The sequence below is a fragment of the Dermacentor variabilis genome, chromosome 9, assembly GCF_050947875.1.
Source record: "Dermacentor variabilis isolate Ectoservices chromosome 9, ASM5094787v1, whole genome shotgun sequence".
Lineage (NCBI taxonomy): Eukaryota > Metazoa > Arthropoda > Arachnida > Ixodida > Ixodidae > Dermacentor > Dermacentor variabilis.
The window spans coordinates 58,384,895-58,412,354 of record NC_134576.1 but is presented as its reverse complement, the minus strand read 5'-3'; the positions used below and the strand labels follow the sequence as shown (position 1 = coordinate 58,412,354).

The 27,460-nt window shown below is 45.5% G+C and overlaps 1 protein-coding gene across 1 annotated transcript; it reads left to right on the top strand.

Moving 5' to 3' along the window:
- The first annotated feature begins 10,775 nt into the window (after positions 1-10,775).
- LOC142558369 (uncharacterized) lies at positions 10,776-19,847 on the top strand. The gene is made up of 5 exons (XM_075670512.1): positions 10,776-10,813; positions 18,539-18,662; positions 18,742-18,881; positions 19,048-19,098; positions 19,841-19,847. The coding sequence occupies exons 1-5, from the start codon at positions 10,776-10,778 to the stop codon at positions 19,845-19,847; spliced, it is 360 nt and encodes a 119-aa protein (XP_075526627.1).
- The last annotated feature ends 7,613 nt before the right edge of the window (positions 19,848-27,460 follow it).

The following is a 27,460-nucleotide window of genomic DNA, read 5'->3' as shown; positions in this document are numbered from 1 at the left end:
TTGTGAAGAGTCTTTGCCCTTGCTCTGCGTCGTCCGGGATGGTACTTGGGGTGCATGTTTTTGGGAATTGTGGCCACCGCGATGTGCGATAGAACATTGCGATCTATCTGTGCCGTTTCCTTTCATCAACACTGGGGTCTCAGGGGAAAGCCTAACCTCGCAATACTTCCCTGCCCTGAGTTGAAGAACAAAGTCATTTTTCCTGAGCATATAACGTCGCGACTGCGTACTCGTCAAAAGTATCGTGCAGAGCCAGTCCCTCGAATCTGTCTGTGCTAGCGCGTTCAGTAAGTTGAAAGTTGAAGGAAATTCTTGTATAAGTCAAGGTCTCACGTTTCAACATTTTAAGATAGCTGCGTTAACGGAAACCACAGGGCTCGAATAATTTGCGTAATTCAACTATTTGCGCACGCAACACTGCAAAGTGCTTCTCATGGTTAAACCCTCGATGAACCAGTCTGGTTAAAAATGAAGCTGGGCGATACCGCGCAGTAAGGCGGTCCGTCTCTCATCTGCTGCTGAAGTGAGTTTACATGCAATCGAGAGTTTACACAGCGCCAATTGCAATAAAACTTCATGGAGAGGGAAGTGCGATGGCACCTTAGATTTACGGTGCCATGCTACGTGGCAGAAGGGTTGTACCGCAATTTGTGGTCTGCAATGCTGCCTGCCTAATCAGGAAAATTGAACAATTTCCGAGCAATTATTTCAGGTTACATGTCGGTTTTACAACGTTTAACCAAAGAAGACCTTTCTGTCAATTCCCTTCAACATTCTAACATAAAATTGTGCCATAATGTTTTTAGCTTAATAGTCAGTAATGTAAAGAGTTTATTAAAGGAATGCATATCATAAGTTTTCTTCCAAACGATGTTCATCTAAGCACAAAATTTTACAGAGGCACAATTTGAATAAATTTTTACGAGGTATTGAAAAAAAGTGTTCGAATTGAAAACCAAATAACAATTATATACTGGGGCTCCACCAGAGGACTTCAAACTAGACGGGGTAACAGCGCGAAAAGACGGACTAGAAAGATAACGCACACCAGCGTCCCCTCCATTACTTTGTCTACTGGCGCAGTTGCACCGGCTAGCCCAAGCGTTCACGCTATTGCCTTGAAACCAACTTGAAAGGGTCGTGAGCTAGTGAACGCCTGTGCATTAAACGTCCGTTACAAGGCAGCGATGAAAATGCGGACCTAATGTGCAGCAGCAGTAGAGTCAGTGTTGTGATATTGCGACGCGTGTAATTTCAGAATTTCATTATGCTGTTTAAAGAAATGAAATAAAGCACGGACGTATTTGATCGTATTACTTATGGTTATTTATGGAGCCACGCAAGACGTATGTTGCTGGTTAAGACATGTTAGACGTCAACATAAATCGTCAATAATCGCGCGTAAGAGCTAACTATATGACTCCTTTGCGCCAAAGCTCCTACTGTGGTGTGTTGAGGTGTATAACACCTATTTAAGCGCCGGGAGGTGTGCTCATTACTGATACATCAGCTGCCGCATCTGCTTCCATGGCGCTGTTGCGCGCTTTCACCGGTAATAAAAATAAAACTTCTTCAATGTGGAACTTCTCGACGGGACACCGTGACATGTGGTTCTCGAATATCGAGCACTGATGTAATCTTGCTTTGCTGACCATCAGCAGCTACTGTGCTGCAGCTCTTTTGTTTGAATATGTTGCCTTTACGGAAATTGCCATTTCCGAAATGCAATTCACAATTCACCTGAAAGTTCAAAACCTGAAGCAGAGGAACGCAACTCTATACAGCACCGTTCAATTCCCTAGCTGTTCTTGAAGTCGCCTTCTGTTGCCGTTCGCGAACGGCAGCGATGGAGCATTCTTGTGCCGTTTACTTTGTCGCTCACAGGCATTTCCTTGAGTGTGAGCTGTGTTTTACTCATACTGTAATAAAGTACACTAATAAAGACTTAGAATTCGATGGTAAGTGCAGGGCGTCGTCGTACAAGACGTCTCGCTTCTGCATATGTTTACGAGCCCATGCTCGTCATTTTCCGCACTCACTTATGTTCTCATGCTGCCTCGTTTCGTTCAGGGAATGGAATCCACCACGTTCAGCGCGAACTACGTCATAATTATCATCAACACTACATCATCAGCCTGGTTAGGCCCACTGCAGGGCAAATGCCTCTCCCATACTTCTCCAACTACCCCAGTTATGTACTAATTGTGGCCATGTTGTCCCTGCAAACTTCTTAATCTCATCTGCCCACCAAATTTTCGGCCACCCCCTGCTACGCTTCCCTTCCCTTGGAGCCCAGTCCGTAACCCCTAATGACCATCCATTATCTTCCCTCCTCATTACATGCCCTGTGCATGCTCATTTCGTTTTATTGATTTCAACCCATATATATATATATATATATATATATATATATATATATATATATGGGTTGATTGTATTCCGCACTTGTACGTATCACCTGATTGATATTGTGAGTATGGTCTATCGTTGAGTAGGCTTTACGAAATACTGCCTTGTCCTTTGGTTCACAGAAGTCGAATGTTTTCCTGATTGTATTTGCGATTACCTAACTGAATACTTTGTAGACAATGAACTGTAACCTGATCAGTCTATAATTTTTCATGTCTTTGGCGTCCTGTTTCTTATGGATTAGGATTATGTTGGCGTTCTTCCAAGATTCCGGTATGCTCGAGGTCATGAGGCATTCTGTTTACAGGGTTGCCAGTTTTTCTAGAACAATATGCCCAGTGTTACATGTAGTTACCGTCAAATCACGTGGGAAAGAGCGTCACGTGACGTCACGTATCTTTCGCTAGCCGATGCATGATTGCCAACCATACTGACATGGATATCAAACGATGGGGCTTCGAACAAGGTCTGCGATGGTATGCACTTCGCGTACTTCAGACCAAGGGGATAAGAGTCACTTGACATCACGTAACGATAAGCAGGCCATAGGTAAATACCAACCATGCGCACATGACAATCTAACGAACGGAAAATCAAAAGGTATGCAATGATGTACACGCCATTATCACCATCAGCCTGGTTATACCTGCTGCAGGGCAAAGGCCTCTCCAATACTTCTCCAACTACCCCGGCCATGTGCTAATTGTGGCCATGTTGTCCCTGTAAACTTCTTAATCTCATCCGCTCACCTAACTATCTGCCGCCCCCTGATAGGCTTCCCTTCTCTTGGGATGCAGTCCATAACCCTTAATGACCATCGGTTATCTACCATCGTCATTACATGCCCTGCCCATGCCCCATTTCTTTTTCTTGATTTCAACTTAGATATCATTACCTCTTGTTTATTCCCTCACCCAATCTGCTCTCTTCTTATCCCTTAGCGTTACACATATCCTTCTTTTTTCCATCACTGGTTGCGTCGTCCTCATTTTAGTAGAACCCTTTTCGTAAGCCTCCGGGTTTCTGCGCCGTAGGTGAGTACTGGTAAGACACAGATATTATCGACTTTTCTCTTGAGGGATAATGACAACCTGCTGTTCATGATCTGAGAATGCCTGTCTAACGCATCCCAGCCTATTCTTATTCTTCTGATTATTCCAGTGTCATGATCCGGATCCTCGGTCACTACCTGGAATAAGTAGATGTATACCCGTAACGATTCCGTTGCCTTTCTACCTGTCGTGAACTGCTGCTCTCTTCCAAGACTGTTAAGCATTACTTTAGTTTTCTACAGAATAATTTTAGACCCACCCTTCTGCTTTGCCGCTCCAGGTCAGTTTGCATGCATTGCAATTGGTCTCCTGAGTTACTAAGCAAGGCAATATCATCAGCGAATCGCAAGTTAGTCAGCTATTCTCCATTAACTGTAATCCCCAATTCTCCTCAACCCAGGTCTCTGAACACGTCCTGTAAACACGCTGTGAATAGCATTGGGGAGATCGTACCTCCCTGCCTGACGCGTTTCATTATTGGGATTGGCCGACGCTGGGTGCACGCGCGTGGCAGCAGACGACCCCAAGTTGAGTCCGCTGCTGCCACGCATGATGACGTCACAAAAAGAAAGCTTAATAGAAATACATGAAATGCTAACGTTATCGTTTTGTTGTTAAATGCACTACGCCTAAATAAATGAAGGATTTATTTTATGCTGCGTTTTAAAATTGAAAATTACTGTCGGCGCCTACACACGCGTGCACGCAGTGGGAGGACCGTTGTGATTCCTTGTGGCTGTGTGGTGTGCACTGCAGTACTGGATCACTGTGTAATATCGGCGAATACGAATAACGTTGCCGTTACGAAGCTACAGAAGCTTCTGAACGAACTGTGCTGCATTCACGAAACAGCACGACATGTCTGCTCATTTGGACTTTCGGCTTCGAAGAGTCGTGGTAACACAGCGCCGACTATATATGGTGCCGACACGGATGACGCATATTGCAGGGCGTGTCATATGTAGCGATTATTTAAGTTGTGTGTACGCCTTCTGGCAACGCTGGATGCCTGTTTGGCCTTGGACACCACGTCGACACACTGCTCTCGAGCTCGAAAACGCAGAAGCGGTGCGCGTCGGCGTTGACGTCGATGTAGGGTGCATACACATTTCCAAGCACTTAATGAAACATTAGTAAATTAAAAGCACTAGCATTTCTTCCTGCCTTCGGATGTCAGAGGATGTAAGATCATTTTCTGTATAATGTAAGAATTATTGGCGTATGATGTTGTCGAATTAGAAGTGAAGTAAAGGTTGCATAGCCTATACGACTTCCTATGAGGATATTTGACATACATGCACGTTGTCTTATACCTTTGTATATCAATTGTTCTCCCTGCCCCCCCTATGTAATGCCCAAGCTGGGCCTTTAGGGTAAATAAATCAAAAAATGATAATGAAAAAACCTGTCATGATCGGCCTCTAGGATCCCAGCGACGAAACCCAGAAAATAATTGGGCTGTGCGTGCTAAAGTCCGGCCTGCCTAGTGACAGGCATGGGTTTCAAAGCCTCTCACTCGAACCGGAAGGTAAATAAGGGAAGTGCATGTGCGTAGCAATCCTCCAAAAGGTGCAACCACACGTTGGTGGCGTTGCTCCACTACTACGGGTAGGATCTATGACTGTTTTGGACCTTCATATCAGCAACTCCGCGCTCCAATTCGTGTTGGATTATATCACTTGGCGTCGTAGAATGAAGAGGCCGTAGCGTCTGTCATGCCTTCAGAAGCTAAACACGGATGTTAAGAGGGATAGAACGAGGCTAAATGCTGTTGAGGTTTAGCCCGATTTTTGGTCAGAGCGTCATGGGGTGAACAAAAATTTGTGATGAAAACAAACAGTTCAGGTTCTGCCTCTGATGCTCAGAGTGCGCGAAATTCGAGGTTGGGTATAGGCATGGGAACACAGTAGACATCCGCTGCCCGTACGAATTTTTAAACCTCGGGGTAACGTGAGAAGCAAATAACTACTGGAACCAGCTGAGTTTCTTCCAACATGCTTCTGAAAATTTGTGACTGCTTTCCTTTTCAGCGGTATCACCTATATTAGAGTAAATTCATGACTCGAAATCGAATCAAAGCAGCTGTAAATGAATTTAGCTCTGTACGCATAGTTAGAAAGCAACGTAGCTGCACTGGGCTAAGGTCCTATACTCGAAATCATGAACGAGAGCTGCGTACAGTTGCTGATAACTTTCTTGCGAGCAAATGAACTGAAAACTCCCAATACTGAACGAGAAAACTGCATATTGTGCTTACACGTCAAACTAAGGCATGCTATTAGAACGGTGTGTCACCTAGCAGCTTAAGATGCGTCACGATGAACATGCGACCTCCCTATCTAGTTATCGTTCCTACTACCGGCATTTGCGGTAGCATATGCCTGCCGCTGAAGTCATTATAGGAAAACAAATGTAGGGGAAGAAAATAATACTAGCGAAACCCAATGCAGCTTAAGCATACATCAGTTATTTATTAAAGTGCCTGTCTAAACAAAGTACACTTTGTGATTTGAAAGTGCCGCAACCTGCTGCATCTATATAAAAAGATATCAGTGGCCTACTCGACAGAAAGAAAGAAGTCCGTTGAAATGAAGTGTTTCCAAAAAAAAGAAGCTTAATATTGGTCACTTTTCCTCAATGCGTGAGATTCTTATCCATGTCGGTCTGGGATGCGCATCCTGTGTGTTTTTTTTAGAGGAACGGTGAAATTATACATTGCTGTCTTTACACCGCTCTGACGGGCTTTTGCGTGGCGGCATCACCACATCTTGAGAACTACGAGGCAACGTTGCATAGCACGCTAAAATGTGGGAACCTGAGGCTGAACCTTGATCGGCTCTACTAAATGTTCTGCTTCCGTGCCGGCAACTGCTGCAAAGATGGTAGCTACCAATAAATGGTTCCAAACCTATGGTATCAACTTACACGCGGATAACACACCATGTGCTATTACCATGCATATTACGGTGGGCTCCAGTGCCCAGGATCGATGAAAGAAAAATTGTCGTGTACACTTTAACGAAGCGCTGAACTTCTTTTCACAAGCTAAGCATGCGAAACTGCGTGCCCTTCGCGGTCTAGGTATCGCTTGTCGTATATTGCATGACTTCCACTCCCCGTTCGCTTTTCTGAAATTGTATTCTATTGTGTGCCTTCCACTGCTAGAATGTGGCTCTGTATTATTGGGGGGAACATACAAATGAAATTATAACCTAAATTCTAACCTAACCGCAGAGAAAATAAGCTCATGCCTATTCCAAAAGCACCACTTTTCCAGTTTTCGTTCCTTCTGTTCCTCTACCAAGTAATCCATGCAATTATACATTGTCCAAAGCTTCTCGATTGTGTGCAATTTTCTGTGCCGCAAAAATCTACCAGGCAGCATACCACGTTTTGCGCGTGGTTTAGTTGCATTATAGTGTGCTTTGGCCGGTCTCTAAAAAACGCGTTATAATTATTTTATCTGTATTGACCCATTTAGCAGTTCATTTCTTCTGCTTTCGTGTGTATTTAGATAATCATGTCGTACGATTATGTCGCTTTTACGTGCACCTGCTCGCTTTTTGTTTCCCTATTTGTATATGCTTCGCTACCTCCCTTTGCTTTGTCTACAAAATTTGTCTTCTGTTTGTATTTTGTTTCAAAAAGTATTTTTAAGCACACACGTATGCAGGCTGCGTAGCTGTTGTTCGGCTCAAAAATAAACATTTCATTTATTATCGTTGCTAACCTTATTATTATTGTTACCGACACTCAACCGTCCACAAGATAGTCGTTATAACGCTGATTTTCATGATTTTGATTGTTCTTTTCCGAGCTTTGCACTAGAGTGTCGCAGTTTCACCTACTGTTCAACTCTCCTTTATTTTCTTTTGTACTCACCTTGAGCGTTGTTTTATGTACACTGTTTTTCGGAATACTGTTTTTATTCATTTTTCTTCCTTTTACGTATATTCCGCTGATGTTTCTTTAAATGTATGCATCCACGAGCTTTCACACTTTATGGCTGTTCCTGGGCACGGGAAACGATTGATTGATTGATTGATTGATTGATTGATTGATTGATTGATTGATTGATTGAATGTTTGTTTGATTGATTGATTGATTGATTGATTATTGGTAGTAGTCGCTTCTGGCCAAGCGACAACACCCGATGTCAGTTGCGAGGACGGTTACTGTGGGATATGTATGGACGACCTTTTCAGCTTGTTCAGTGAGCACTCTAACAGTACTATTTCGGCAACACACCCACGCCAAGCCGTTACCTACGGTCTACGCTAGTGCGCGAGGGATGCTACTTGCTGCGGCTTATCGCTAAACGCAAAAATGTGCCTTGCACCCCTGCGCGTCGTATAGTCGCTTTTGGCTTCGCTCTGTGAGGGGACGTATTTTGGCAGTTTCAGTTAGCGTTACGGCAGGCCTCGGGCGATTTGTGCGCTTCTCGTTGTTAGCGGTACTTTTTTTTTGTTTCTAGAAGAATGCCTTCTATGGAGCAGTTTTCCCGGACTGCCATCAGTTTGTTGGTTCGCTTCTCGGCTAGTTGTCTAAGTTTTTATCTTTAATCAGTTTGCTTTGTACATTGGGAAAGCTTACAACTGCATTGATTGTCTTAAGACGCTGCCTAGCAATGGAAAAATAATAATTAGTGCTAAATGCCATATTCTTATCATCTCGTACAGCCATGCACTAGAATAGCCGTTAATACGTTTACAGTCAAACCTCTATATAAGGAACCTCAATTTAACGAAAGTCGCGATGAAATGAACTATTTTAATTCGCCGATGTTAACTCCTTTGAAAACCGTGCATTTGTTTCGCCATTAAGGAAGGTAATTTCGGGACATGGCTTCGATTTACCGAAAGTTTTTCGTGGCAGATGCATTGTACAGTTCCTCCTGGTTATGCTTTTTTTACATGCTGAATGTACGGCGGTCAAAGGTTGTAAGAGGTCATTTTGTATGCACATTTTTCCTATCCATGGACCGCCCTAATGCAGACTTCCAAGTTTTCTTACAGAGCTTGGTAAAACATGCGGCAATGGGGCTCAGTGGACCAAGTTTGTTTGATCGGCTACTTATTATCAGCATTTTACTCCCCGAAAAGATATGTCTGATTTTCTATCTACGTTGCAGTTCGTGGTTCGGAATGTAAATTGGAGCTCCAACTATAGCGGAATTACTTAATAATAGCGTAGTGAAGTCCAGCTTAGAACACATATCAGTCAGAGAATTAGGTCGTGTAGTATTGTGCAAAGCTGAGCTGATCAATACTTTGTAACCTGCAGTCTTGTATTACCGGACGCGTCGGGAACGCCTCAGATCGGAACTACATCTGGACGACGCAAATACCTTATCACTATAGTTAAGCAATCTAAGCTTGAAAATCTTATCGTTTCATTTGACTGGGCATCCTTAACCAAGGAACATTCGTCATGTGAAGTCTATAAAAAGTTCTACACACAACTGGAAAACTTTCAATGGCGTTGCACACGGTTGGTAGCTACACCGATAAGTAAGGGTCATTGCGTGAAGAACGCGGAAATTATTGCTGCGATTTCGTATCGAGATACCTTGTCGAAACTGCAGGAAATGCTACAACTAAGCACTATGACTAGAATATCAGTCCGCAATAAATTGAGTTGTTGCACTTCTGCGTGGCGCAAAACGCCCTTATTTTTGATTAAATTCTAGCAGTCTTCAAGTAATGTTAGCCAAACTAGGTCTTCCATAATTAAACTCAGAGGAGTGAGTTTCCAATAACGGTCTCTTTTTATTCTTTCCAGCAACATCCCACAGGAGCAGCTGATTCTTTCAACAAACACTTTGTAAGAGCGTCCTCAAGCGTATTCGCTCTATTCCTAAACACTCGGTCGTTACCGCAATCCACATCTGCGTCAGATTTTCTCCCTAGAACTCCGAAGTGTCATCTGAAGGAATTTTTTTTCAGTTTCCGTCTTAACAAGCCCCGTGATACGATGGAATACTATCATTACGCATCATGCGAGAGAATTTTGATGCGCTGTCAGATATTATTCAGGAATACCTAAAGACTACAGTTGTTATACCATTACACAAGTGAGGAAGGAAAATTAAGAGAGAGAATTAAAAGGTCTTAGAGTTGAAAGGTGAGAAAAGTGAGTTCAAAGTTCTTAGAAAAGTTCTCTTCCTGGCTACGTCTTGTTTTCTTAAGAAATATTCTATCCTAACTGATTGGCAGTTTGGTTTGGTTCGTGGGCGTCTTAATGTTGCACTGCTTGAGGAATCTTTAGATGATCTTCGGCATTCGATCCGAACCTGTTCTCACGTGCTCTCTTCTTAAATGTTGCGAAAACGTTTGACAACCTGAAGCTCAAAATCTTAAGTGAACAATTTCTTGAGGTATCGTAGGCCCTTTTACAACTTTCTCGAAAATTTCTTGAGCAACTGATTTGAACTGGTACTTACCGATGTTAAGGATGCTTTCAGTTTTTAGTTGTAGCTGAATGCTGGTGGTTCTAAGGGATCAATTTTATGTAAATTGTTGTTAGACATCTTCGTTAATGACATCCCTGTCGTTATTTCAAAATGTTCGTTGTTCCGTCATGCTGATGACAAAGTGGTACTTGCAAAACATTGAGCAGCACCTTGATGGCACAGGCCTAATGTGCTCGCCCGCCAAATCCGAGCTGTTCGTCCTCACACCGCTTCGACCAGGACAGAAGCGCGCTCCTCTTCGGGAGTGTGATCACATCAAAATTGTGACTGCATCGGGGCAACGCGTCCCCGAAGTTCCCAAGATCAGGGTCCTGGGCCTGCTGCTCAACCAGAGCGGCCGCAACGACGAGACCATCAACAAGCTTACCACCAAGGCAATGGACGCCATCCGGCTCATACATCGAGCCTCTACACGACGGGCGGGCAGGCGTGAAGACAGCCTCGTGCGCCTTGTCCAGTCGTTCGTGATCAGTCATATCGCCTACGTTGCGGCCTACCTTAACTGGCACGTCACTGACAGGACCAAAATCAACACGCTGATCAGACGGGCTTACATGACGGCACTGGGTTTAATGGAGACCACGAGCACGGCTCGGCTCTTGCAGCTCGGCGTCCATAACACCCTAGAAGAAATAGCCTAGGCACAGCTCACCGCGCAATTCGAGCGCCTCTCTACCACCAAGACGGGCCGCAGTATATTGACCTCCCTGGGCTACAATCCCCAAGCTCCCAGCCGGCAACCGTGCGAGATCACAAATGAGGCGCGGGGCCACATTTACGTGGACCCCATCCCGAAGAACATGCACCCAGAATACAACCAAGAATGGCGGCAGGCGCGGGCCATGGCCCTCACCGAACAAGCCCAAGACCCGCACGCCCGGTACGTGGACGCCGCGGAATACAAGCGGGAAGGCTTCGCGGCAGCGGTCGTTGCGGTGGCTACTGGCACCAAGACAACGGCAGCGAGCGTGCGGTGCATGAATGCCACGGACGCTGAGGAGGTTGCCATCTCTCTGGCGATCACCGAGGCCAAGTGTCGCACCGTGCTCAGCGACTCGAGGAATGCCGTGCGCAACATTGCCAAGGGGCGAATATGCGCGCCGGCGTTCGCCATCATCGGCAAGCTCCAACTTCAAGACCGCGGCAGCACCGTGCGTATCAAGTGGTTTCCGGCGCACGCCGGCGAGTCTGCATCCTCGCCGAACCACAACGAGACGGCCCATTCGGCGGCGCGAGCGCTTACGTTCCGTGCACCCGAGAGTGACCGTTCCGTGTGGTGGTTCGAAACCAAGGACAGATTGACTAGTTACGCCGAAGTAACCAAGTGTTACCGCTTAGCTCGACGGACAATGCCACCTCCCCATCCGGCACTCAGTCGGGAGCAGGCCGTAATCCTAAGGCAAATACAGATCGCATCACTCCTCGCTCTCGCAATGATGCACGTGCTTCACCCACCAGAGCTCTATCCTAGTGCGCTGTGTGGTGTTTGTGCAGCGGGTCCGGCGGACCAATGGCACCTCATATGGGACTGTGCTAGGCTCCCGACGGCAGCTACCTGAAGGACTTACCCGCCCGAACTTTAAGGTGCACTGCAGTCTGCAGACAAGGACTCACAACTATGGGCCGTCCGGCAGGCCCGGGGTGCACTCGAAAATCACAAGCCTCATGACCTACTACAAACGGGCCCAACTGGGCTAGTGCAGAGTAGGGTATAACCGCGGGTCGACGCTTGGCCGGCATCACGACACGTTAAACCGTCGTTTGCCGGCACTTTATTAAAGCTATCCATATCCTATCCTATTCTTGCAAAACATCTTTCTGATAGAATGCCCACTCGAATCTCACAAGATAACGTCTACATTGGAATGATTTGATTCACTAATGATGTAAGTTAGCTAGCAGCGGCATCGGCAGCGGCAGCGGTGGCAGCATGAATGTTTCTTCCTGCTTTCTCCAGTTACCTCTGTCTTGCGCAAGATGATTCGAGCTAGCATGGGCAAATTTTCTGATTTCAACACCTCGCCTAATTTTCTCGAATCTGCTGCACTTCCCTTCTCTTGACATCCATTAGGTAAGTCTATTTACCACCGGTTCTTTCCTGCATATCACGTGACCTGGGGGCTCGATTTTTTCTGCATCTTCTCAAGTATCAGCTGTCCCTGCTAGCTCTATAGTTCACACAACCCTGTTTGCTTTTTCCTTATGCTAAGCGATAAGTTTTTTGTCCATCCTTCGTGGCGAGATGCGTAGCTTTTTCTGAAGTTGCTTATTTAACTTACGCATTTGCGCCCTGTATGTTAGTCGGCTAGAAAACAATTATTGTTCGCTTTTTTCCTAAATAATTGCGGTAAGCTTCAGGTCAGGACTTCTTTATACCTGCCGTATGCATTGGAACCCATTTTTGTTTTTCTGTAAATATAATTTCCCATGAACATGTTACGCTGGCAGTAACTTGCCTAGAAGAACGTGCTCTTGTACGTATTCTAGACGCTGATTATTGAAGGCGAACTTTTCTTCTCTTGCCGTTCTATGCTTAGATTAAGCTTCAACCCAGTCCTTTCACGTTGCCGTCTAATGTCCTGAATAATTTTGGACAGTCATCACCATCATTGTTAAGCCTGGTAACGTCATCTGTAAAGCAAGGTGTCTGAAGATATAGCTCTTAGACTTTCACTCCTAATCATTACCTGTCTAATAGATTCGGCACTTCTTCCCAGCATAACTTAAACAGCATTGGCGATCCCGGATTATGTTAAAGTGAAATGCTCGATCACTAAGGCATTCTAGTAGTAACGTGAGTCGGGAACAGAGATAATCTAACTTAAATTAGGCCAGCTTCGGAGACTGAAAATAAATGTGATGAATATACGTATGCTTACATTACAACAGTCCATTATATGTGTGTGCAAGCTAGGGTTGTATACTTAAATAAAAACACAAATTTATTTCAGCATCAATAAAAAACGGTGTATATACATATGCTGGAGGCATAGACAAAAAGCCATAAAGCCTTGTCGCGGTCTGTAATCTTTTTGAGCAACATAGGGGCTTTCTTCTGGAATAATAGGACAAAACATATTTAGACAAGTATTTTATTCAAATGGTTAGCCGCGTTGAGCGCCCCTAGCAGAAAAAGTACAAATTAAAGTAGGCGACCAAATCACAGTAGCTCCACTTGCGCGCTTCATGCTGCAACGCGCCGCGGTTTAGTTTTAGCCCTCTCTGACGGTGCCTGGAAATGGAGTGTGTGCTTGGCCTGACTGATGGTCGCGGCTCAATCTCGCGCGACATTTATGGAGGAAAATGGGAGGGCAGCGCAACAAGGTGGGTAGGGGGTGGCTTCGTTTCCTACAGCGAGTCTGTAGTGTGCACGGCCGTGCGCCGTCACGCATGCCGTACTTGAAAGGGCTGCGCAAACGGCTAATTCCATTGCCCGCGCTGTGTTATCGTCGCTCTTGCGTTGAAGCGATATAGCGCACGGCAACATTCCTGGCTGAGGCTTCCGCTCTTACTCGCGCCAGCGTTTGAGCATCGAGTGTCCGCGCTCATCGAGTGTGATGTGTTCAGATTTCCTTCTGTGCACTAACACCATGCTAATTCAGCTAGTAAGCGGATGTTTCCAATATTATACGGCCGACAAAATTACTACTCTCAATCCCTCTAGCTGTCTACTTATTCCCTAACGCAATTGATGCTTCGCCTTTCGGCCGAAATGGCTTCTATATTGTTGTTGAAAATGATGAGTTTCCAAAAGTCGCATTTGCCGGTTTGCGAGTTACGAAAGTCATCATTCTCCAAAAAAAAAAGAGACGCAGTTTCGTCCGAAAGACGAAGTATCGATTGAGACAGCTAATCAGTGGGCAGATATACGAAGTAAGCAGAGTAGTCTTGTCGGCCGTATAAACTTGGAAACATTCACTTACTAACTGAATTAGGAAGTATGGTGTCAGCGCACACAAGCAAACATGAACACATCACGCTCGATGAGCGCCGACAGTCACCGTTAAAACGCTGCTGCGAGCAAGCGCGGAAGCCTCAGCCAGGAATGTGGCCGTGCGCTATATCGCTTCAACGCAAGAGCGGCGAGAACACAACGCGCGCAATGGAAGGAGGCGTTTGCACAGCCCTTTCAGGTACGGCGCGCGCGACGGCGCACTGCCGTCCAAAGTATGAACTGGCTGGCGGAAACGAAGGAGCCTCCACCCACCCGATCGCGCTGCCTTCTTACTTTTCTCCATATATGTCGCGCGAGATTGAGCCGTGATCATAAGTAAGGCCCCGCACACAATCAAGTTCCAGCGATCGCCACGGAGGGCGAAAACTCAACTGCGTCGCCTTTCACCATGAACCGCACAAGCGGAGCTACGGTAATTTGGTCGGATACTTTAAATTTATACTTTTTCTTCTAGAGGCGCTCAACGCGGCTAAATATTTGATCTATGAATTTACATATAGTAAACGACAAGCATAATTAACATGTCATTTTGTTACAAAATAAATAAATAAGCAGATCTTTGTTTTTAGTGCACTTGTGTTATTAAAAAGTGTGTTTTATTACTTGAATAAAGGTTTTGAGACCTCTCTGACGCCTGATATGCAGCAGCCCCTTGGTATCGATTGCAGTACGGTTATCGATTCAAATTTGGCGGCACTAATGTTTGCGAACGGGGTAGTCGTTTCTTTTAGCAACATCACGCTGGTTTGTTTTAATATAATAGCAGTTATATCTCAGTCAATATTTGCTTCCAAGATTCGACAGCCGCCACCATGCGAACGTGTTTAAAGCCGGTGAATTTCATCAGCTGCGACGTTTAACTGGCATAACTGCTCATGCACGAATTCCATCGTTAGTGATCTGCTGCATCTGGCCGCGTAATGATATGTTGCTTTACAAAATGTGCTAACTAGCGTGAAAATTCGCCGCTGGAACCGAGCACAGTCTGTTTGTGAACCATCCACGAAAGCGGATTAACCTTGCAGCCTCTGTGTGTGTGTATCGGAGAGTAAAACGAGCACTGCTTTGCATTTGCAACTTTGAATTTCTTTGTGTACGATGAGAATAAAGAAGATTCCGTCAGTCATTTCTTAAAAGTGGAAAATAATGATTATCAAGTTATTGCTCTTTAAAGGGAATTCAAACAAGGCTCTTGTTAGTTTGCCAACAATGCTATAATTCCCAACGTGGAGTACAGCATAAATAATAAATAGTTTTGGCTGTTTAAGCATAAGTGATACGCTGCAATAAATTTGCTGCACATTAGTACAAATGTACTTACAGTGATAGTTGATATAACTTCATTTGGTGCCTAACAAAATTGATGTGATTAGTACCTATTCCCTGGCAAAAAAAAAATGTCATCTAATCGAGGCTTCACTACGCACTGCCCACACAAGCACACCACTGAAGGAAATGCACACTCAAAACAGTCTTCTGTGTGTCCTTTTCTGTCGTGAAGAGATTTGTGCACTGTTCTTAGTCATACATGAATCACAAACTCACCCACACTTCGCCCATAGTAAGTGAGGCTCTTTTTGCCTTCTACTATAGCCACCAATACACTGGTCATATGTGTTCGCGCCTTTGCACTCTATTGTTTCAGGATGTACAAGGCAACAGCGAATGTGTCACCACTAGGCTGGAATCCTCGCAACGTATGTTTTTGAATGCTTCACCCAGAACCGTGATTTGTTCTTTTATTTGACTAACTTTCGTTTCATCATATTTTGCTTGCATGTGTGTCATGGTTTCATCGGCTCTCTTTTCAGGAAGACGTACGAAAGAGAGATTATTGTTCGACAAGCTGCCCACGCTAAGCCATAAGAAGCTCAACTGTCACCAGAATGACATATCCTCTTCAACTATGTGCCTCACCATAAAATGTTTGCAAGTTTAGCAGATAGAGTGGTATGAGCCCTGTCAAGAAAGCAGCAGCCTACAGTTTTGTGTCGTACGGAGCGGAACGCTAAAATTTTCCATAGGCTTACTTCATTTTAAGGCGTGTTATGACAACCAGACTAGTCACATGTTGAGTACCAACTTGTTTCTTTTCAAGTCGTTAAATCCATTACGACCAGAAGACAAACAATGTAGCAAGGTCTTACTTGGTAAGTAACAAACTATCTCATTTGCTGTTTGGAAGTCCACTTGACGGGCAGTACCACGAAGCATCACTTGCTCCCCCCCAATTTTATTTGTTACATGAAAATGCAAATAATTTTCAAACCTTCAAGAACGCTCAATGCAATATTGAAGAAATTATACTTCCTGTTGACTGAAACCCTGGCAGTCACACTTTAGTTTATTATTGTACCTTTTTTTGAATGTACCCTCAGGGTCATATGGCATTAAAACGGGGAGTGGTTACAAAGTAGTAGAGTGAAGCAAACACATACAAGTGCAATGATTTCTGGTAGCGTAATGATTCTCCTGAGTATGCAAGGTTAACTAATGTTTTGCAAAAAAAACATTTTCCTATAGGTGATGGCTACCATACTTGAGAGAGGGTGGTTTTATTATTTAGATGTATGGAGGGTGGAAGATTGAAACAAAGACTTCGTGTACCGTGAAAAAATTCCTGCGTTACTACCATGAACCATGAATGCTGTTTGAAATGTACTGAGGTCCCGCATGAAGTCGTTGTTAAGTGTGGTGGGATGGAGACTTACATGAAATAGCGAAAAACTGGCGCCTTTGCGGCGGTTAGCTAGTGGAGTAAGTGCTAGGTTAGTTTTCATTGAGGTACTCGCGGTACGGTTATAATACATACGAATGAAACAAGTGGAGCTAAGTAATAAGAGTAATGCTACCAGAATCCCATATGCCAGGTGCATATTCAAGTTTCGATTGTATTAGAGCATACTAAAGCTGAAGTTTTGTCGAGAGTGCTTTGGAAAAGTTACGCCATAATTACCCGAGCATTTGATTAGCATTGTTAATGAGGTATTTTATATGAGTGATCGAATTTAAGTGATCTGTAATGTGTACACCATCATATTTATACGACATGAAGAAATCTCAGAGAACGTCGTTCAGATCGTAAGTGTTAGGACTGGAAAGAATTATATCTGGATACGCACACTATTTTACATTTGCTAACTACAAAAGACTCATGCACAGTTTGCATGAAAACAAGGCTAACCCCGCACCGTAAGAGACCGCTAGAAAAGGCAAATTCACACAGCCGGCCTACACCATACTCCACAAACATAAAGAATCACTAAAAACTGTTTTTTTCTCTACAAAGAGCAGATGACACACCTGAGCACTGTGTTCCCAAAAACTTTTTGAAATATACTCGGCGTAAGATTGGCTTAACAATCAGCCAATCAGCTGTGGAGAAGCAAGGGAAGCCTGAGTGGGAATTTGTCTTCGTCATCGCCTTCCCAAATATGTTTGCTACTTGAAACGCTGGCTCCAGGCTGAGGCTTCCCTTGGTCACCTCTGTTACCCAATTGAAATGTTCATCTCCTTCCAGCGTGTTTGTTTGTTTGGACATACACACCAAGATGTTTTGTTTTTCAATATTAAACTGTAAATTGCATTTTTCAAGAATCCGTGAGCATTAAATGGGCAGACGTATATGTTTATTTGGCGTCATTGTTTATACGCAAAATTTGCAGAGGTCATTGTAAACACTGTTGTCTGCACAAAGTTTCTCGCCTTCCTACGAGCATTCCACTTGTATCAAAGTCTTTACTGCTGCACGTGAACACTAAATGTGCCGCAAAAATATCAAGAACAAACAATATGTGATGTAACATTTCGCATAACGTTTTCCTTCCCCTACACTTTGTGCCTCTCATCAATGTCTCATAAAAAAGATGGGAGATTGCAGCTCGAGCGCATCTTGCGGAAAATACACCTTTGTCGAGCACTTATGTTTCTTTTTTTTTATTATAGCTTAAATAACCGAACGCAGACAACATACTGCGAAACATGCCAAGCAGCAATGTACGTCATACACGTACGAGGATAGCCGAGCTTAAATATCGTTGTATGACGCTTCGTTCTCCTTCCTTTGGCCGAAAGCGATCGGAAAACTCAATTTCAGCTTCCAATTTCATAAAATAGATGGCTATCTGTGTTTCTGTATGTTGTAAATTCAGTGAATGACAGCATTAACTCCACCTGACCTGTACGAAAATCGTTACATGTACTGCTTCATTTACCATGAAAAAACGGTAGACACTTTGTCGAGACGTTTGCCACTTTGCCATTGTCAGTTGAAATACAATGGCGGAGTCGGAGCAAGTTTTTCTACTCGTTTCGGAGCAAGTTTGTTCCAATGACAGAGTGAGGGCGGGAGTAAAGCGTTCCAAAGAGAGAGTCGGAGGGGATTCAGAGCGGGAGTCACTCCATGGAGCAGAAAAAGATGCTCCGCCAAAATCGGCGGAGCGGACCGGAACTGTGCATGACGTATCTCCTTTACCACGTTTGTCTGCTGGGAGGCGCCACCGGTCACGACTCGCGAGTTGTGTTGGTAATGGCGGACGAAATGAACTGCTCGGCTTGTTCGGCAAAGCGTGCGGCATTGCTTCTGCTACTCGATAGCGACAGCTCCGAGTCGGAACGCTGAAGTTCCGACACGAGCAATTGCTCGAATAGTGACAGCGACGCTGAAACTGCCGCTTACGAGCGGGAATTCGCCAAGATGTTCCGCATTCCCGCAAAGAGGCCTAAAGTAGTCGGCTTCATCGAGGACGTCGTACGGCAGTACTCGGATGATGAGGTAAGGAAAAAAAGGAAAGCGGCATACTCAAGGTTTAACACATTGTGGTGCTTTCGTTTCTGTTTCTTTTTTTGTGCAGTTCCAAAGGCACTTCAGGCTATCTCGACCTGTGGCGGAAACGTTGATCCCCGACTTTGCCGCGTCGTCAATGTGCCCTTCGGGCACACATGGAGGGGTTCCAGTGAAATCTGCGGAAACGCATATCTTGTCTTTTATCTGGTTAGTTCTCGCCGTTTTTTCTATGCACCTGCCAAATTAACAACGATAAATGAAACACGAAAGAGTCGGATGCCTGCATAAAAACGCATTTGACTATGAAACCGTTGCTTGCAGTGCAGTGCAGTCTGAAGCTGCTTTTCCGGATGCGTGTAATCCCACTGCGCAGGTACGCGGCCAACAAAACCTGCATGAGAAACGTGGCCAACCGGTTCGACTTGTCGGCTGGCCACGTTTTTTTTATCTTTCATAGAGTAGCCGACTTACTCCTGACTCTGGAACAGTCGTTGATAAAATTTTCTGCTGACCTGGAGAACCTCACTAGAAGTTTTGAGAAGGTTTCTTTTCATTTTCTTTACCTATAAGAAGCAATGTAGATTGGCCAGCTAAGTTTTATTGATATCGCAACATCACTGTGCACGTTTTGGTTGCTATATTTCAAGCTCTATAATGCTGGACCTTCATTCAAACGTGATAGCTTGGGATGATAACACTCAGAATTTATACCAGGGGTAGTAACCTAAAAGTATCTCTTGGGGTCACAGCCAATTCCTTGCTTAGGAATAATGCTGCATGCTTTGTCATCACCCACAATAGTAGATGACTGTTCAGATTTCCGGGCGTACGATGCGATATAGACCAAGTCTGCTTTGGCAAGCAAATTCTCATTACGTGCTTCAAATCGATTAAGGGAAGATACACGGGCTTTGTTTTACTTTCTCTCCCGTTTTCTTATAGTAAAAAACAGAAGTGGATAGTTAAAAAACATGTAATATGTTGTGTGCACGGCAGTGTATGCTGCCTTCAGTACTTCTCAAAGTTGCATTCGGTTTGTATTTTGTTTCTTTAACTTAGCATAAATGGTGCTGTGCCATAAAGGGCATGCTGTTAACGGGAGTTAATGGGCATGAGCACCAATATTTCCTCTTAAAACTCCTTGCAAATGCTCATTTCATGTTCAGACATTGATGATATCGCTGAATACAAGTGTATGACTCGCTTGCAGCTGTCTAGAATGCCTGATGTTGTTGGTTGCATAGATGGGTCGTACATAAAAATACAGTACCCGGAGAAGAAGGTTGCTTCGACATATTGTAACAGGCACCAATACATTTCACTCACACTACAGGCCGTCTGCGATGACAAAAGGCGCTTCTTTGATACATTCATTGGAAGCTCAAGCAAAATGCATGATTCGCATGTGTTCAGCTTGTAGCCACTTTCAAAGAAAATCTCTGATGCATGCCAGGGGTCATACCATCTTTTAGGGGACGCAGCGTATCCACTGCGGGAACACCTGTTGACACCCTACGGGGATTACGGTGCTTTAAGAAAGCACCAAAAGCAATTTAATGATAAGTTATCAGCCACAAGCGTTCTCATAGAAAATGCATTTAGCACCCTCAAAAAGCGCTTCAGACAGCTCATGTATCTTGAGCTCCGCACTATTCGCTGGCTCAATAATTTTATTATAAGCTGCTGCGTTCTCCACAACTTGTGCATTGAGTATGGTGATGTAAAGCCAGATGATGATGATAATGCACAAGTATCCAATGACGTTCAGTGGCAGAATTGCAGTGATAATCATAATGACAAATCTCGTGGAGAGCGAGCACTGCGAAGGCTTGGAGAAATTAAGCGCACGAAAGTCTTCGCAAAGCTCCTGTAGAAAAACTGTGGTCACTAAACCATCCTGTTCCAAACTGTACTTGTCCTTTAGCTCCAAAACACCAAAAGCCACTTTAATGACAGCACTAGGCTTCATGCGTAATCATGCAATGATGGTATGACATTCTTTGTAGCCCTATAATTCATCATCATCATCAGCCTTGTTACGCCCACTGCAGGGCAAAGGCCTCTCCCATACTTTTCCAACTACCCCGGTTATGTACTAATTGTGGCCATGTCGTCCCTGCAAACTTCTTAATCTCATCCGCCCACCTAACTTTCTGCCGCTCCCTGCTAGGCTTCCCTTAGAATCCAGTCCGTAACCCTTAATGCCCATCGGTTATCTTCCCTCCTCATTACATGTCCTGCCCATGCCGATTTCTTTTTCTTGATTTCAACTAAGATGTCATTAACTCGCAATTGTTCCCTCACCCAATCTGCTCTTTTCTTATCCCATAACGTTACCCCCATCTTTTTTCTTTCCATACCTCGCTGCACCGTCCTCAATCTAAATCGAACCCTTTTCGTAAGCCTCCCGGTTTCTGCCCCGTACGTGAGTACGGGTAAGACACAGCTGTTATACACTTTTATCTTGAGGAAAAATGGCAACCTGCTGTTCATGATCTGAGACTGCCTGCCAAACACACCCCAGCCCATTCTCATTCTTCTGATTATTTCGGTGTCATGATCCGGATCGCGCTCATTACCTGCCCTAAGTAGATGTATTCCCTCACCACTTCCAGTTCCTCGCTACCTATTGTAAATTGCTGTGCACTTCCGAAACTGTTACACGTTACTTTAGTTTTCTGCAGTTTAATTTTTAGACCCACTCTCCTGCTTTGCCTCTCCAAGTGAGTGAGCATACATTGCAATTGGTCCCCTGGGTTACTAAGCAAGGCAATATCATCAGTGAATCGCAAGTTACTAAGGTACTCTCCATTAACTCTTATCCCCAATTCTTCCCAATCCAGGTCTCTGAATACCTCCTGTAAACACGCTGTGAATAGCATTGGAGAGATCGTATCTCCCTGCCTAACGCCTTTCTTTATTGGAATTTTGTTGCTTTCTTTATGGAGGACTACGGTGGCTGTGGAGCTGCCATAGATATATTTCAGTACTTTTACATACGGCTCGTCTACACCCCGATTCCATTATGCCTCCATGACTGCTGAGGTTTCGACAGAATCAAACGCTTTCTCGTAATCAATGAAAGCTATATATAAGGGTTGGTTATATTCCGCACATTTCTCTATCACCTGATTGATAGTGTGAATATGGTCTATTGTTGAGTAGCCTTTACGGAATCCTGCCTGGTCCGTAATTACCTGGATGTAAACATGAGAACCACTAGCTCCAATGTGCATCGAAATACAGTCCATGCAGTTGTTGGGGGCTGCGGTATGTGTACTAACGCGCGGCCCCCTTTAAATACACAAACATATGTTTGGCACTGTACACTTTTCTTTGGACAAGCCGATATTCTGGGACACTGGAATTTTTTTTCTCGTCTTCAAGGCCAAGAGCACGGCTTAGAAGCCTAATTTTTTTCCGAATGTGTTGCTTTTTCTTGCCGAATACTATCCTTTTATTCTTGCGTTTCTTGGTGGCGCCTCTCTCTTTCTTGTTCCCGTGCAGCTCGTTTTTTTCTTCTTTTTCTTCTTGAATTTTGCTCATTTCATCGAAGAATACCTTCATATCCAGCATTCTGGAACCTGAGGGCTTAGCTTTTTGGGCATAGGCTCCTTTGTCAATGCTTGGCTCGGCGCTAAGCTTGCAGACTCCTGGCTGTCTGATGCTTGGCTGGTCGACGCTGGGCTGTCTGATGCTGGGCTGGCCGACGCCTGGCTGGCCGACGCCTGGCTGGCCGACGCATGGCTGGCCGACGCATGGCTGGCCGACGCCTGGATGGCCGACGCCTGGCTGGCCGAGGCCTGGCTGGCCGAGGCCTGGCTGGCTGGCCTCTTAACAGCAACAACACGAGAGCTGTCCCTCAGCTCTTCGGGCTCGAGGCTGTCGCCTAGACAGCGTATTCTGGCTACTTCATCCTCAAAAGACACTTCACACGGGGAATTCCCGGATTTGTTGTTGTGGGCTGTACCGCTTCTTTTTCTACGCATGATAGTTTTATAGCGGCTGCAGCACTGCTCACCGGTTTTTAGAACTCTGAGTGCCTCTGTAATGTTGGCTGCAATTCGGCTACATTAGTTGGCTACATTAGCTTTCTATTTTTGAATATTTTCAACGGCCCAATCTCAGCAAAGTATTGCTCATAATAATCAAATAGCAGATTTCTTTCCCCGGCTGCCCATTCACAACCTTTTCTTGGAAACGAAAAGTACATGAGGTAGTTGTAGAGGTGTTACAGATGCATTAAGCTAGTGTATTTTATGGTTTGATTTGTGTAGTGCCCGTGTTTGCAGCTATCTTCTTAAGCTTATTTAATGATTTCTCCATCCTGTATCGGCCTTTGGGCTAACAGTATCAATAAATAAATAATATGTCATCATAAATGGACTCACTGGGCTGCAATTTGGCTGAACATTAGCTTGTTATTTCTGAATTTTTTTCAATGGTCCAATCTCAGCAAAGTACTGCTCATAATAATCAAATAGCAGCTTTGTTTCCGTTCACAGCCTGTAACTGCAAACAAGAAGGGCATGAGCTAGTTGTAGAGGTTTTACAGCTGCATTAAGCGATTGTATTTGCTGGTTTGATTTGTATAGTGCTCGTGTTTGCAGCGATCTTTTGAAGCTCATTTTACGATTTCTCCATCCTGTATCGGCTTTTGGGCTAACAATATCAATAAATAAATAATATGTCATCATAAACGAACTCACTGCGTTGATCATTCTTTCGGCTCTGTTCCGGCACTGTTGATGGAAAAACCAAATGCAACATTATTCATTGCCCTGGATTCACAAAGGTGGCATATATGAAGCCACAATCATTACGAAGTTGCATTCTGTGACATGTTGCAGTACATTGAACCACCACGTGCATTTCATGCAACTACATAAGCAATTAATTAAGCCATGACAGACCTCCTAACACAGCTTGGCAAAATGACTCACTGTTTGCTGCGCTACCTCATCTGAACACGAAATTTTGAATAATAGCGTAATATAAAAATGCACGGTGCCACGCAAGTTCAATATTTGCTGAACACATGGTGCACATTCTTGATTAAATTACACACGCTTAGCATGATGCAACGTTCCTGATCAGGTGGCTGTTAATCAATATTACCGTACGGTCCTTCTGGCCGTAAATCGACAGTGACGCTTCAGGAAAAGCAATTTGTAGATTTCTGTGGCACGGAGACTGATTCGAAAATTGGATGCAATTACCGTCCTGACCTACATAACAGCACAACTCCATTCGGCAGCAGAATGTGCACTCGCACTGATACCTCCGCTAAAATTTCGTGGGAGACAAATTCTCAGACACTTGACACTGCTTCATTGCTTCTTCGCGACATATAAAGCTAGACAACTACTTCTGACCCACGATGGACACGCAGGAAAATGCACAATACAATGACGGATGCAATGCGTTTGAGTGAAACGACCACATCAGCAGTAAAGCAACTACGCAGCTGAAATATAGCGTCAACAGACAATTGCCCCACCGAACAAGTTCGTTGCATTGAACTTACAGCACAGCGTTCAAGTTACGAAGACACCTACCATGTTTGTCCCCATCCTGTGTGCTCACCACAGGAAGCAAAAGCCGCTGCACGCTTGCCGAGATATCCATTCCGCACTTTTGAAAAAACAACAGCTGAATGGCGCTGAGCTGAAGAGACAAGTGACTGGCGCGGAGGTGCCGGGAGCAAACAGCGGAAGGAAATGACAACACGCAAGGTATCCTGGGTAACTCGGCAATATTGTCACGCGGTCGTGACGTCAAAGAACACAGTAGCAATACTGTGAGCGACAAAACTAACTTTTATTGGGCGAACCTGTGCCAACAAAACAGGCTACACTTATGGCACAACGATAGCGGCGAACACGCTCGGCGATTGTCGAAAATCTGATCAGCGGGTCAAGCGCGTCGGCTTTTATACAGTAGTCATCGAATTTTCCAGACTAATCGTCGGATCCCACGTGCCTTCTACAAAGTTCTACAACATTCGCGTCAAGCGATGAAATCAGATAACCCAAGGTTCGGCGACAACACACTGCGGATAGAAGCATCGATAACTTTCCAGAAACTTCGGATACATGCAGGCGCGTCCCGCGCTGTGCGATAACATTTGTTAGGCGGCAAAACGTGTCGCCCGATAAAGACAAGTACACGTGTCGGTACCCCCCTCTTAAAGAGCATCGACCCGATGCTACATACAAACGAAAGAAAAACACCCGTAGCAAAGAAAACAACAAAAATAAGGAATTTCGTCAGCGTCCGTAAAAGGTTTAAGGAACACCACGTGGACCACTCCAGATCGTGCGCGGCGCCGCTGTGAATGCGAAATGCCGTCTGGCACGACCTCATAATCCAGAGCGCCAATAAGTCGGATGACCTTGTAGGGTCCGAAATAGCGCCGGAGTAGTTTCTCACTGAGCCCTCGTCGGCGTATCGGGGTCCGTAACCAAACACGGTCGCCGGGCTGGTAGTCGACGAAGCGTCGTCGCAGGTTGTAGTGTCGGCTGTCGGTCCTCTGCTGGTTCTTGATCCTCAGGCGGGCGAGCTGTCCGGCTTCTTCGGCGCGCTGGAGATAGGTAGGGACGTCAACGTTCTCCTCGTCAGTGACGTGCGGCAGCATGGCGTCGAGAGTCGTCGTCGGTTTCCTGCCGTAAACCAACTTGAACGGCGTGATCTGTGTTGTTTCTTGCACCGCCGTGTTGTAAGCGAATGTTACGTACGGCAGGACGGCATCCCAAGTCTTGCGTTCGACGTCGACGTACATCGGTAGCATGTCGGCGAGGGTCTTATTCAGCCGCTCCGTAAGCCCATTCGTCTGCGGATGGTAGGCCGTTGTCCTTCTGTGCCTTGTCTGACTGTATTTCAGAATGGCTTGGGTGAGCTCCGCTGTAAAGGCCGTTCCTCTGTCGGTGATGAGGACTTCTGGGGCGCCATGTCGCAGCAGGATGTTATCGACAAAGAATTTCGCTACTTCGGCTGCGCTACCTTTCGGTAGTGCTTTAGTTTCGGCGAAGCGGGTGAGGTAGTCCGTCGCCACGACGATCCACTTATTTCCGGTTGACGTCGGAAAGGGTCCCAGCAAGTCCATCCCGATCTGCTGGAATGGTTGGCAAGGAGGCTCGATTGGCTGTAGTAATCCGGCTGGCCTTGTCGGCGGAGTCTTGCGTCACTGACAGTCTCGGCATGTTCTGACATAACGAGCGACGTCGGCGGTCAGGCGCGGCCAATAATACTTTTCTTGTATCCTCGATAGTGTCCGGGAATATCCGAGGTGTCCAGAGATCGGATCGTCATGTAGGGCGTGCAATACTTCTGGACGAAATCCTGACGGGACAACAAGAAGGTAGTTGGCGCGGACTTGTGAGAAGTTCTTCTTCACGAGTAGATTGTTTTGAAGCGTGAAGGAAGATAACCCGCGCCTAAATGCCCTGGGGACAACGTCGGTGTGCCCTTCCAAATATGCGACAAGGCCGTTTAGCTCCGGGTGTGCCCGTTGCTGTTCAGCGAAGTCTTCCGCGCTTATCATTCCAAGGAAGGCGTCGTCATTCTCGCCTTGCGGCGGCGGGTCAATGAGGGCGCGTGATAGGCAATCGGCATGGGAGTGTTTTTGTCCGTACTTGTAGCTTACAGTGAGGTCGTATTCTTGTAGTCTGAGGCTCCACCGCGCCAGTCGTCCTGAAGAATCCTTTATATTCGCTAGCCAACACAATGCGTGATAGTCACTGACGACTTTGAATGGCCTGCCATAAAGATAAGGGCGAAATTTAGCTGTAGCCCAAACGATGGCGAGGCATTCCTTTTCGGTCGTAGAATAGTTGCCTTCCGCTTTTGACAGCGACCGGCTAGCGTAAGCTATCACCTGTTCGACTCCGTTTCTCCTCTGGGCTAGAACGGCACCGAGGCCTAGGCTACTGGCGTCAGTAGGGATTTCTGTATCGGCGTACTCGTCGAAGTGCGCAAATACCGGCGGCGACTGCATGCGTCGTTTGAGTTCTTCAAATACGTCGGCCTGCGGCGTTTCCCACTTGAACTCAACATCACATTTAGTTAGACTTGTCAACGGCTCGGCGATGCGTGAAAAGTCGTTGACAAAGCGCCTGTAGTAGGCACACCTGCGAAGGAATCTACGCTCTGCCTTCTTGTTGATGGATTGCGGAAACTGTGCGATTGCAGCTATCTTTTGCGGGTCTGGACGGACACCAGATTTGTTGATTACGTGGCCTAGGAACAGAAGCTCATCGTAAGCGAAGCGGCATTTTTCCGGCTTCAGAGTAAGCCCTGACGACTTGATGGCCTCTAGTACTGTCGCAAGCCACTTGAGGTGATCGTCGAGATTTCCGACGAAGACGGCGACGTCATCCAAGTAAACGAGACAGGTCTACCACTTCAATCCTGCTAACACCGGGTTCATGACGCGCTGGAACGTTGAAGGCGCCGAGCACAGTCCGAATGGCATAACCTTGAACTTGTAGAGGCCGTCTGGGGTGATGAAGGCCGTGTTTTCGCGATCTCTTTCGTCGACTTCTATTTGCCAATAGCCAGACTTGAGGTCCACTGACGAGAAGTATTTAGCGTTGCAGAGCCGATCCAATGCGTCGTCTATTCGTGGGAGGGGGTATATGTCCTTCTTCGTGATCTTGTTCAGACGACGATAATCGACGCAGAAACGTAGGGTTCCGTCCTTTTTCTTTACCAGGGCAACATAGGATGCCCACGGGCTTTTAGACTGCAGGATGGTGTCGTTGCGCAGCATTTCTTCAACTTGTTCT

What these genes read in the sequence shown, in the direction of transcription:
- LOC142558369 (XM_075670512.1), top strand. Translation starts at nt 10,776, where the DNA reads ATGGCCCTCACCGAACAAGCCCAAGACCCGCACGCCCG. An exon ending in GGCAGTACTCGGATGATGAG is followed by an intron (nt 18,663 to 18,741) that starts GTAAGGAAAAAA and finishes TTTTTTGTGCAG; the next exon opens with TTCCAAAGGCACTTCAGGCT. An exon ending in CATATCTTGTCTTTTATCTG is followed by an intron (nt 18,882 to 19,047) that starts GTTAGTTCTCGC and finishes CCCACTGCGCAG; the next exon opens with GTACGCGGCCAACAAAACCT.